General features: G+C 47.5%; 1 protein-coding gene across 1 annotated transcript in view; it reads right to left on the bottom strand.

Moving 5' to 3' along the window:
- Positions 1–11,814, bottom strand: part of nipal3 (NIPA like domain containing 3) — a 415,839-nt gene extending 404,025 nt beyond the window's left edge. Inside the window, exon 1 of the mRNA XM_072502454.1 lies at positions 11,724–11,814. Within this exon, the coding sequence (XP_072358555.1) occupies positions 11,724–11,768 (45 nt within the window). The 5' untranslated portion in view covers positions 11,769–11,814. The remainder of the gene's footprint in view (positions 1–11,723) is intronic.
- Positions 11,815–12,299: the final 485 nt, after the last annotated feature.

Raw genomic sequence — 12,299 nt, 5'->3', positions numbered from 1 at the left:
GGATCCCAACTGTTCATATTGTATATTAATGATTTGGACGAGGGAACTAAATGCATTATCTCCAAATTTGCAGAGGATACAAAGTTGGGTGGGAGGGTGAGCTATGAGTAGGATGCAGAGATGCTTCAGCGGGATTTAGACAGGCGGTGTGATTGGACATGTGCATGGCAGATTCAGCACAGTGTGGATAAATTTGATGTTATCTGCTTTGGTATCAAAAATAGGAAGGCAGATTATTATTAAAAATAGGAAGGCAGAATAGGTGTAAATTGAGAGAGGCGGATACTCAGCGAGACCTTGATGTCCTTGTGCATCAGTCGTTGAAAGCAAGTGCACAGATACAGCAGGCAGTAAAAGCAGCAAATGATATGTTGGCCTTTATAAGGAGAGGATTTTAGTATAAGAAAAGGGATGCAGTTGTATATGGCCTTGGTGAGGCCACACCTAGAATATTGGGTGCAGTTTTGGTGTCCTTACCCAAAGACGGATGTTCTTGCTATGGAGGGAGTGCAGCAAAGGTTTACCAGCTGATTCCTGGTATAGCTGGACTGTCATACGAACAGAGACTAAATCAGTTAGGATTATATTCATTGGAGTTTAGCAGAATGAGGGGGGATGTCATAGAAACTTAAATTATAACAGGGTAGGTTCAGAAAGAATGTTTCTGATTGTGGGAGAGTCCAGAACTAGGTAGGGGTCAGAGTTTGAGGATACAGGGTAAACCTTTTAGGACTAAGATATGGAAATACCGGCATTGGACTGGGGTGGGCACAGTAAGAAGTCTTACAACACCAGGTTAAAGTCCAACAGGTTTGTTTCAAACACTAGCTTTCGGAGCACTGCTCCTTCCTCAGGTGAATCACCTGAGGAAGGAGCAGTGCTCTGAAAGCTAGAGTTTGAAACAAACCTGTTGGACTTTAACCTGGTGTTGTAAGACTTTTAGGACTAAGGTGAGGAGAAATCTCTTCACCCAGAGAATGATCAATCTGTGGAATTTGGTACCAGAAAAAGTAGTTGAGGCCAAAACATTGTGTAGTTTCAAGGAATTAGATATAGCTCTTGGGGCTAAAGGGATCAAGGGTTATGGGATGGGTTGTTGTTTTTTTTTTTTGGGGGGGGGGGGGGGGGGGAAAGAGAGAAGCAGGATCAGGGTATTGAACTTGATGATCAGCCATGATCATAATGAATGACGGAGCAGGTTCAAAGGGCCGAATGGCCTCCTCCTGCTTCTACTTTCTGTGTATGTTTCTAGGAATATAATATAATAAATATACCAACTTCTTACATTCATCACACTGGTCTTTATACCTTTCCCATTAATGGGATCTGTTCTATTTTCTGCATGTTCCTGCCATTGGATTGAAGGTGTTTCTTACCTCTTTAGTCATCCAGGCTGTCTCGCCGCCACACCCCCGGCCCAAAGTAGAGCTTGTACCCCTTAAATTGGTTTAATTATAGTCAATTCTTTTTGAATTTCACCCACTGATCTGGTATCATTTTACCAATGAACAGATTTACACAGTTTACTGCAAATAGTGTATTTTTCATTCCACTGAAGTCAGCCAAACCGGTCGGAGTGATGACAGAGTGACTGCTGGGTAAGTAATAAAGATTGAAATTGTTTGCGTGGGCCCATAACAGCTGATTGCTGTTCTCGTGCGGGGCGCAGTGGTTGCTGGTTAAGTGTTTTATTTTTACCTGTATTTAAGTTGGGCGGTTCCTAAACCCTAGACACTCCACTTGTAGTGTCCCCCATCCTTCCACCTCCTCTAACCTAAGGGGTAGAGTGAATAACAGGTAAGCTCTTCCTTTCTTTTTCTTATTTTATCTAGAGGGGATGGCAGTGCAATGTTCCTCCTGCAGAATGTTTGAGGTGAGGGACGCCGTCAGTGTCCCTGCTGATTTCACCTGTGGGAAGTGCACCCATCTCCAGCTCCTCAGAAACCGCGTTAGGGAGCTGGAGCTGGAGGAACTTCGGATCATTCGGGAGGCAGACGTGGTCATAGATAGTAGCTTCAGGGATGTAGTTACTCCGAAGAATCAAGATAGATGGGTGACGGTGAGGGGTTGGGAGGAAGCCGTCAGTGCAGGGATCCTCTGTGGTCGTTCTCCTCAGTAACAAGTATCCCGCTTTGGATACTGTTGAGGGGGACAACCTACCAGGGGTAAGCCATGGTGAATGGATCTCCAACACTTGAGTCCTGTGGCTCAGAAGGGAAGGAGGGAGAGCAGGAGAGCAATAGTTATTGGGGACTCTATAGTTAGAGGGACAGATAGACGGTTCTGTGGCAACGAAAGAGACTCACGGATGGTATGTTGCCTCCCGGGTGCCAGGGTCCATGACGTCTCGGACCGTGTTTTCAGAATCCTTAAGGGGGAGGGGGAACAGTCACAACTCGTGGTACACATCGGTACCAATGACATAGGTAAGAGAAGGGACGGGGATTTAAAACAGGAATTTAGGGAGCTCGGATGGAAGCTGAGAGCCAGGACAAACCATGTTGTCATCTCTGGTTTGTTGCCGGTGCCACGTGCTAGCGAGGTGAGGAACAGGGAGAGAGTGCAGATAAACACGTGGCTGCAGGGATGGTATAGGAGGGAGGGTTTCAGTTACATGGATAATTGGAGCACATTCTGGGGAAGGTGGGACCTGTACAGACAGGACGGTTTGCACCTGAACCAGAGGGGCACCAATGTCCTGGGAGGGAAATTTGCTACGGCTCTTCGGGGGGGGGGTTAAAACTAATTTGTCAGGGGGATGGGAAAATGAGCTGTAGTCCAGAAGCCAGTGTTGAGAGTAGTGAGGTACTGAGGAGGGTATCAAGGTTGCAGGAGTGTACCGGCAGACAGAAAGGTGGGTTGAAGTGTGTCTACTTCAATGCAAGGAGCATCCGGAATAAGGTAGGTGAACTTGGGAGCGTGGATTGGTACTTGGGACTACGATGTAGTGGCCATTAGGGAGACATGGTTAGAACAGGGACAGGAATGGTTGTTGGATGTTCCGGGGTATAGATGTTTCTGTAAGAGTAGGGAAGATGGTAAAAGAGGTGGAGGAGTAGCATTGTTAATCAAGGATAGTTTAACAGCTGCAGAAAGGCAGTTCGATGGGGATCTGCCTACTGAGGTAATATGGGCCGAAGTTAGAAATAGGAACGGAGCGGACACGTTGTTAGAAGTTTTCTATGGGCCCCAAATAGTAATAGAGATGTTGAACAGTTCGGATGGGGCAGTTTTTGTACAGTGTGTGCGAGAGGGTTTCCTGACACAACATGTGGATAGGCCGACAAGCGGGGGGGGGGCGGGGGGGGCACATTGGATTTGGTACTGGGTAACAAACCGGGCCAAGTGTTAGATTTGTTGATGGGAGAGCATTTTGGAGACAGTAACCACAATTTGGTGTCTTTCACTATTGCAATAGAACATTACAGCGCAGTACAGACCCTTCGGCCCTCGATGTTGCACCGACCTGTGAAACCACTCTAAAGCCCATCTACACTATTCCCTTATTGTCCATATGTCTATCCAATGACCATTTGAATGTCCTCAGTGTTGGCGAGTCCACTATTGTTGCAGGCAGGGCATTCCACACCCTTACTCCTCTCTGAGTAAAGAACCTACCTCTGACATCTGTCTTATATCTATCTCCCCTCAATTTAAAGGTATGTCCCCTCGTGCTAGACATCACCATCCGAGGAAAAAGGCTCTCACTGTCCACCCTATCCAATCCTCTGATCATCTTGTAATGGAGAGGGATAGGGCCATACGGCAGGGCAAGGTTTATAATTGGGGGAGGGGTAATTATGATGCGATTAGGCAAGAATTAGGGAGCATAAGATGGGAACAGAAACTGTCAGGGAAAGGCACAAATGAAAAGTGGAGCTTGTTCAAGGAACAAATACTGCGAGACCTTGATAGGTATGTCCCTGTCAGGCAGTGAGGAAATGGCCATGTGAGGGAACCATGGTTCACAAAAGAGGTTGAATGTCTTGTCAAGAGGAAAAAGGAAGCGTATGTAAGGATGAGAAAAAGGAAGCGTATGTAAGGATGGGTCGCTTGAGGGTTACAAGGTAGCAAGGAATGAGCAAAAAAAAGGACTTAGGAGAGCTAGGAGGGAGCATGAGAAGTCCTTGGCGGGTCGGATCAAGGAAACCCCCAAGGCTTTTTACCTTGAGAAATAAAAGAATGACCAGGGTGAGGTTAGGGTCGGTCAAGGATAGTAGTGGGAACTTGTGCATGGAGTCAGAAGAAATAGGAGAGGCGTTGAATGAATACGCGTCAGTGTTCACCAAGGAGAGGGGCCATGTTTTTGAGGATGAGAGTGTGATACAGGCGGGTAGGCTGGAGGAGGTAGATGTTCTGAGGATTAAACATGTAATATGTAATAAAAAATACTGAGATACAGGCTACTAGACTAGAAGGGCTCGAGGTTCATAAGGAGGAGGTGTTAGCAATTCTGGAAAGTGTGAAAAAAGATAAGTCCCCTGGGCCGGATGGGGTTTATCGTAGAATTCTATGGGAAGCTAGGGAGGAGATTGCTGAGCCTTTGGCTTTGATCTTTAAGTCATCTTTGTCTACAGGAACAGTGCCAGAAGACTGGAGGATAGCAAATGTTGTCCCCTTGTTCAAGAAGGGGAGTAGAGACAACCCTGGTTAGACCAGTGAGCCTTACTTCTGTTGTGGGCAAAGTCTTGGAAAGGTTGATAAGAGATGGGATGTACAATAGTCTGGAAAGGAATAATTTAATTAGAGATCGTCAACACGGTTTTGTGAAGGGTAGGTCGTGCCTCACAAACCTTATTGTGTTCTTTGAGAAGGGGACCAAACAGATGGACGAGGGTAAAGCAGTTGATGTGGTGTATATGGATTTCAGTAAAGCGTTTGATGAGGTTCCCCATGGTAGGCTATTGCAGAAAATATAGAGGCATGGGATTCAGGGTGATTTCGCAGTTTGGATCAGAAATTGGCTAGCTAGAAGAAGGCAAAGGGTGATGGTTGATGGGAAATGTTCAGCCTGGAGTCCAGTTACTAGTGGTGTACCACAAGGATCTGTTTTGGGGACACTGCTGTTTGTCATTTTTATAAATGTCCTGGAGGATGGCGTAGAAGGATGGGTGAGTAAATTTGCCGATGACACTAAAGTCGGTGGAGTTGTGGACAGTGCAGATGTAACACGTTACAGAGGGACATAGATATCTCGGTGTCCGTGTACATAGATCCCTGAAAGTTGCCACCCAGGTTGAGAGGGTTAAGAAGGCATACGGTGTGTTAGCTTTTATTGGTAGACGGATTGAGTTTCGGAGCCACGAGGTCATGTTGCAGCTGTATTGCGTGCAATTCTGGTCGGCGCATTATAGGAAGGATGTGGAAGCATTGGAAAAGATGCAGAGGAGATTTACCAGGATGTTACCTGGTCTGGAGGGAAGATCTTATGAAGGAAGGCTGAGGGACTTGAGGTTATTTTCTTTGGAAAGAAGGTTAAGAGGTGACTTAATTGAGGCATACAAGATGATCAAAGGATTAGATAGGGTGCACAGTGAGAGCCTTTTTCCTCAGATGGTGATATCAAGCACGAGGGGACATAGCTTTAAATTGAGGGGTGATAGATATAGGACAGATGTCAGAGGTAGGTTCTTTACTCAGAGAGTAGTAAGGGCGTGGAATGCCCTGCCTGTAACAGTGGTGAACTCGCCAACATTAATGGCATTTAAATGGTCATTGGATAAACATATGGATGATAAGGGAATAGTGTAGATGGGCTTTAGAGTGGTTTCAAAGGTCGGCGCAACATCGAGGGCCGAAGGGCCTGTACTGCGCCATAATGTTCTATGTCCACAGATCTCTGAAGGTTGCCACTCAAGTGGATAGAGCCGTGAAGAAGGCCTATAGTGTGTTAGCATTTATTAACAGGGGGCTTGAGTTTAAGAGCCGTGGGGTTATGCTGCAACTGTACATGACCCTGGTGAGACCACATTTGGAGTATTGTGTAGAGTTCTGGTCACCTCACTATAGGATGTGGAAGCATTGGAAAGGGTGCAAAGGAGATTTACCAGGATACTGCCTGGTTTGCAGGATAGGTCTGAGGAAAAGTTGAGGTAGCTAGGGCTTTTCTCTTTGGAGCGGAGGAGGATGAGAGGTAACTTAATAGAGGTTTATAAGATGATGAGGGGGATAAATAGAGTGGACGTTCAGAGACTATTTCCTCGGGTGGATGTAGCTGTTACAAGGGGGCATAAGTATAAAGTTCAGGGTGGGAGATATAGGAGGGATTTCCGAGGTAGGTTCTTTACTCAGAGAGTCATTAGGGTGTGGAATAGACTACCTGTGATAGTGGAGTCGGACACTTTAGGAACTTTCAAGCGGTTATTGGATAGGCACATGGAGCACACCAGAATGACAGGGCGTGGAATAGCTTGGATCTTGGTTTCGGACAATGCGCGCCACAACATCGAGGGCCGAAGGGCCTGTTCTGTGCTGTACTGGTCTATGTCTCTCACATATAGGAAACAGATAGTTGACAGTAACTTTGTAATTTAAAAAAAAAAGTATTTATTAAAAAAAAAAAAGACAAATTTTAATTTTAATTAATTGACGCAATGTCAGTTAGAGGGGTGCTGTGCTCTGACTGTGAGATGTGGCAGGTCCGGGAGGCTTCCAGCGTCCTGGATGGCTTCATCTGCAGAAAGTGCACCCAACTGCAGCTCCTCACAGACCGCATGGTTCGGTTGGAGCAGCAATTGGATGCACTTAGGAGCATGCAGGTGGCGGAAAGCGTCATAGATCGCAGTTATGTAAGTGTGGTCACACCCAAGGTGCAGGCAGAGAAATGGGTGACCACCAGAAAGGGCAGGCAGTCAGTGCAGGAATCCCCTGTGGTTGTCCCCCTCTCGAACAGATATACCCCTTTGGATACTGTCGGGGGGGATAGCCTATCAGGGGAAAACAGCAGCAGCCAGAGCAGTGGCACCACGGCTGGCTCTGATGTTCAGAAGGGAGGGTCAAAGCGCAGAAGAGTAATAGTTATAGGGGACTCTATAGTCAGGGGAACAGATAGGCGCTTCTGTGGACGTGAAAGAGACTCCAGGATGGTATGTTGCCTCCCTGGTGCCAGGGTCCAGGATGTCTCCAAACGGGTAGAGGGAATCCTGAAGGGGGAGGGCAAACAGGTAGAGGTCGTTGTACATATTGGTACTAACGACATAGGCAGGAAGAGGCATGAGGTCCTGCAGCAGGAGTTCAGGGAGCTAGGCAGAAAGTTAAAAGACAGGACCTCGAGGGTTGTAATCTCGGGATTACTCCCTGTGCCACGTGCCAGTGAGGCTAGAAATAGGAAGATAGAGCAGACAAACACGTGGCTAAACAGCTGGTGTAGGAGGGAGGGTTTCGGTTATCTGGACCACTGGGAGCTCTTCCGGGGCAGGTGTGACCTGTATAAGATGGACGGGTTGCATCTAAACCGGAGAGGCATAAATATCCTGGCCGCGAGATTTGCTAGTGTCACACGGGAGGGTTTAAACTAGTATGGCAGGGGGGTGGGCACGGGAGCAATAGGTCAGAAGGTGAGAGCGTTGAGGGAGAACTAGGGAATATGGACAGTGTGGCTCTGAGGCAGAGCAGACGGGGAGAAGTTGCTGAACACAGCGGGTCTGGTGGCCTGAAGTGCATATGTTTTAATGCAAGGAGCATTACGGGTAAGGCAGATGAACTTAGAGCTTGGATTACTACTTGGAACTATGATGTTGTTGCCATTACAGAGACCTGGTTGAGGGAAGGGCAGGATTGGCAGCTAAACGTTCCAGGTTTTAGATGTTTCAGGCGGGATAGAGGGGGATGTAAAAGGGGAGGCGGAGTTGCGCTACTTGTTCAGGAGAGTATCACAGCTATACAGCGAGAGGACACCTCAGAGGGCAGTGAGGCTATATGGGTAGAGATCAGGAATAAGAAGGGTGCAGTCACAATGTTGGGGGTATACTACAGGCCTCCCAACAGCCAGCAGGAGATAGAGGAGCAGATAGGTAGACAGATTTTGGAAAAGAGTAAAAACAACAGGGTTGTGGTGATGGGAGACTTCAACTTCCCCAATATTGACTGGGACTCACTTAGTGCCAGGGGCTTAGACGGGGCAGAGTTTGTAAGGAGCATCCAGGAGGGCTTCTTAAAACAATATGTAAACAGTCCAACTAGGGAAGAGGCGGTACTGGACCTGGTATTGGGGAATGAGCCCGGCCAGGTGGTAGATGTTTCAGTAGGGGAGCATTTCGGTAACAGTGACCACAATTCAGTAAGTTTTAAAGTACTAGTGGACAAGGATAAGAGTGGTCCGAGGATGAATGTGCTAAATTGGGGGAAGGCTAATTATAACAATATTAGGCGGGAACTGAAGAGCATAGATTGGGGGCGGATGTTTGAGGGCAAATCAACATCTGACATGTGGGAGGCTTTCAAGTGTCAGTTGATAGGAATACAGGACAGGCATGTTCCTGTGAGGAAGAAAGACAAATACGGCAATTTTCGGGAACCTTGGATGACGAATGATATTGTAGGCCTCGTCAAAAAGAAAAAGGAGGCATTTGTCAGGGCTAAAAGGCTGGGAACAGACGAAGCCTGTGTGGCATATAAGGAAAGTAGGAAGGAACTTAAGCAGGGAGTCAGGAGGGCTAGAAGGGGTCATGAAAAGTCATTGGCAAATAGGGTTAAGGAAAATCCCAAGGCTTTTTACACTTACATAAAAAGCAAGAGGGTAGCCAGGGAAAGGGTTGGCCCACTGAAGGATAGGCAAGGGAATCTATGTGTGGAGCCAGAGGAAATGGGCGAGGTACTAAATGAATACTTTGCATCAGTATTCACCAAAGAGAAGGAATTGGTAGATGTTGAGTCTGGAGAAGGGGGTGTAGATAGCCTGGGTCACATTGTGATCCAAAAAGACGAGGTGTTGGGTGTCTTAAAAAATATTAAGGTAGATAAGTCCCCAGGGCCGGATGGGATCTACCCCAGAATACTGAAGGAGGCTGGAGAGGAAATTGCTGAGGCCTTGACAGAAATCTTTGGATCCTCGCTGTCTTCAGGGGATGTCCCGGAGGACTGGAGAATAGCCAATGTTGTTCCTCTGTTTAAGAAGGGTGGCAGGGATAATCCCGGGAACTACAGGCCGGTGAGCCTTACTTCAGTGGTAGGGAAATTACTGGAGAGAATTCTTCGAGACAGGATCTACTCCCATTTGGAAGCAAATGGACGTATTAGTGAGAGGCAGCACGGTTTTGTGAAGGGGAGGTCGTGTCTCACTAACTTGATAGAGTTTTTCGAGGAGGTCACTAAGATGATTGATGCAGGTAGGGCAGTAGATGTTGTCTATATGGACTTCAGTAAGGCCTTTGACAAGGTCCCTCATGGTAGACTAGTACAAAAGGTGGAGTCACACGGGATCAGGGGTGAACTGGCAAGGTGGATACAGAACTGGCTAGGCCATAGAAGGCAGAGGGTAGCAATGGAGGGATGCTTTTCTAATTGGAGGGCTGTGACCAGTGGTGTTCCACAGGGATCAGTGCTGGGACCTTTGCTCTTTGTAGTATATATAAATGATTTGGAGGAAAATGTAACTGGTCTGATTAGTAAGTTTGCAGACGACACAAAGGTTGGTGGAATTGCGGATAGCGATGAGGACTGTCTGAGGATACAGCAGGATTTAGATTGTCTGGAGACTTGGGCGGAGAGATGGCAGATGGAGTTTAACCTGGACAAATGTGAGGTAATGCATTTTGGAAGGGCTAATGCAGGTAGGGAATATACGGTGAATGGTAGAACCCTCAAGAGTATTGAAAGTCAAAGAGATCTAGGAGTACAGGTCCACAGATCACTGAAAGGGGCTACACAGGTGGAGAAGGTAGTCAAGAAGGCATACGGCATGCTTGCCTTCATTGGCCGGGGCATTGAGTATAAGAATTGGCAAGTCATGTTGCAGCTGTATAGAACCTTAGTTAGGCCACACTTGGAGTATAGTGTTCAATTCTGGTCGCCACACTACCAGAAGGATGTGGAGGCTTTAGAGAGGGTGCAGAAGAGATTTACCAGAATGTTGCCTGGTATGGAGGGCATAAGCTATGAGGAGCGATTGAATAAACTCGGTTTGTTCTCACTGGAACGAAGGAGGTTGAGGGGCGACCTGATAGAGGTATACAAAATTATGAGGGGCATAGACAGAGTGGATAGTCAGAGGCTTTTCCCCAGGGTAGAGGGGTCAATTACTAGGGGGCATAGGTTTAAGGTGAGAGGGGCAAAGTTTAGAGTAGATGTACGAGGCAAGTTTTTTACGCAGAGGGTAGTGGGTGCCTGGAACTCACTACCGGAGGAGGTAGTGGAGGCAGGGACGATAGGGACATTTAAGGGGCATCTTGACAAATATATGAACAGGATGGGAATAGAAGGATACGGACCCAGGAAGTGTAGAAGATTGTAGTTTAGTCGGGCAGTATGGTCGGCGCGGGCTTGGAGGGCCGAAGGGCCTGTTCCTGTGCTGTACATTTCTTTGTTCTTTGTTCTTTGTTCATATCCCTCATTACATCTCATCCCAAAGCATTCACACACAAATACACAGCAAATGTAGTTTGTTTGCATTTCCAACAGGCGATCTATCAATGTGGTTGACTCTTAAATGCTCTCAAGAATGGGCAATTAATGCTGTCACAGCCAGCAACACCCACATCCCATGAACAAATTAAAACATAACAGAATGGAGGAAACTGCAGCTCACCCAGGGCAGCATACTTGAAATTAAATGAAAATCGCTTATTGTCACAAGCAGGCTTCAAATGAAGTTACTGTGAAAAGCCCCTAGTCGCCACATTCCGGCACCTGTTCGGGGAGGCTGGTACTTATCAAGCAGTGAAAGAACACACAAGTAGTGGAGAAGCTGAAAGATGTGATGGGTTGATAGGAATGCAGATGAACAGGCAGACTCTACCTGGGGGAGGAACTATTCCTGGCATAGGAAGTGAGAACACAGAGAGAGAACAGCTGATATTAAAGATGAGGATGCTGGAGGATGATTGGTCAAGGTTGTGGAGTAACCCAAAAGCAGGCAAACCTTCACCAGGTGTCACTGCAAAACATGACTGAAGCCCAGGCAAAATGTATGGGTCTGCGGGTAGGGGTCAGACCCCACAGAGTGACAGGGATGGAAATGAGTGTGAGTGAGTGAATCAACTGATGGAGGAATCAAAGGCAGAAGAAGCTGCAAGTTAAAAGTATCTTTGTGAACAACATGGGGCTTTGCAGTCTAATTGTCCTGGTAGCCTTTCATGGGGACAGTGTAGAGGGAGCTTTACTCTGTATCTAACCCCGTGCTGTACCTGTCCTGGGAATGTTTGATGGGGACAGTGTAGAGGGAGCTTTACTCTGTATCTAACCCCGTGCTGTACCTGTCCTGGGTGTGTTTGATGGGGACAGTGTAGAGGGAGCTTTACTCTCTATCTAACCACATGCTGCACCGGTCGTGGGAGTGTTTCACAAGGTAGTGTAAGGGAGCTTTGCTCTGCATCTAACCCCGTGCTCTATCTGGGGTGTTTGATGGGGTTGCTATGCGGCTGCGGTTTCAGGGCCTGTCTCTCTCGATCAGCCTGTGCGCGGCTCCTCCCTCGGTTCACTCCCCTCGCCTCCCGTGACCGGTTTGCTGGGATTTGTGTAGCAGCGCGGACCCGGTGGCCTGTTTCCCCTCCCAGCCTCGGACTTACCTTGTAAGAGTTGTCGGGCCTCAGGCGGCCGCCGTCCCGCTCCATCCGTGCCGGTGCAGACCGGAGCCCCACATTCGCTGATTGACAACTAGGCGACCTATCAGGCGAGGCCAGCCACTACGTCGAGGGCCGGTCCGGAACAGCCCTGCGCCCAGTATCTATCCAATCAGAGAGCGAGAAGCAGAAACAAAGCCGCGCCCTCGACAACACCTGTACCCAAAACCTGTACCTCATTGCCTGTACCTCAATACCTGGTCATCAATGTCTGTGCCTCAATACCTGGACATGAATGCCTGTACATCAATATCTGTACCCCATTACCTGTACATCAATGCCTGTACCTCAATATCTGTACATCAATGCCTGTACCTCAATACCTGCACATCAATGCCTGTACCCCAATATCGGTACGTCAATCCCTGTACCCCAATATCGGTACAACAATGCCTGTACTCCAAAATGTGTGCATTAATGCCTGTACATCAATGCCTGTATCTCAATATCTGTACATCAATGCCTGTACCTCAATATCTGTACACCAATGCTTGCACCCCGATATCTGTACATCAATGTCTG

The sequence above is a fragment of the Scyliorhinus torazame genome, chromosome 1 (assembly GCF_047496885.1).
Source record: "Scyliorhinus torazame isolate Kashiwa2021f chromosome 1, sScyTor2.1, whole genome shotgun sequence".
Lineage (NCBI taxonomy): Eukaryota > Metazoa > Chordata > Chondrichthyes > Carcharhiniformes > Scyliorhinidae > Scyliorhinus > Scyliorhinus torazame.
This window is presented reverse-complemented; position numbering and strand designations above follow the sequence as displayed.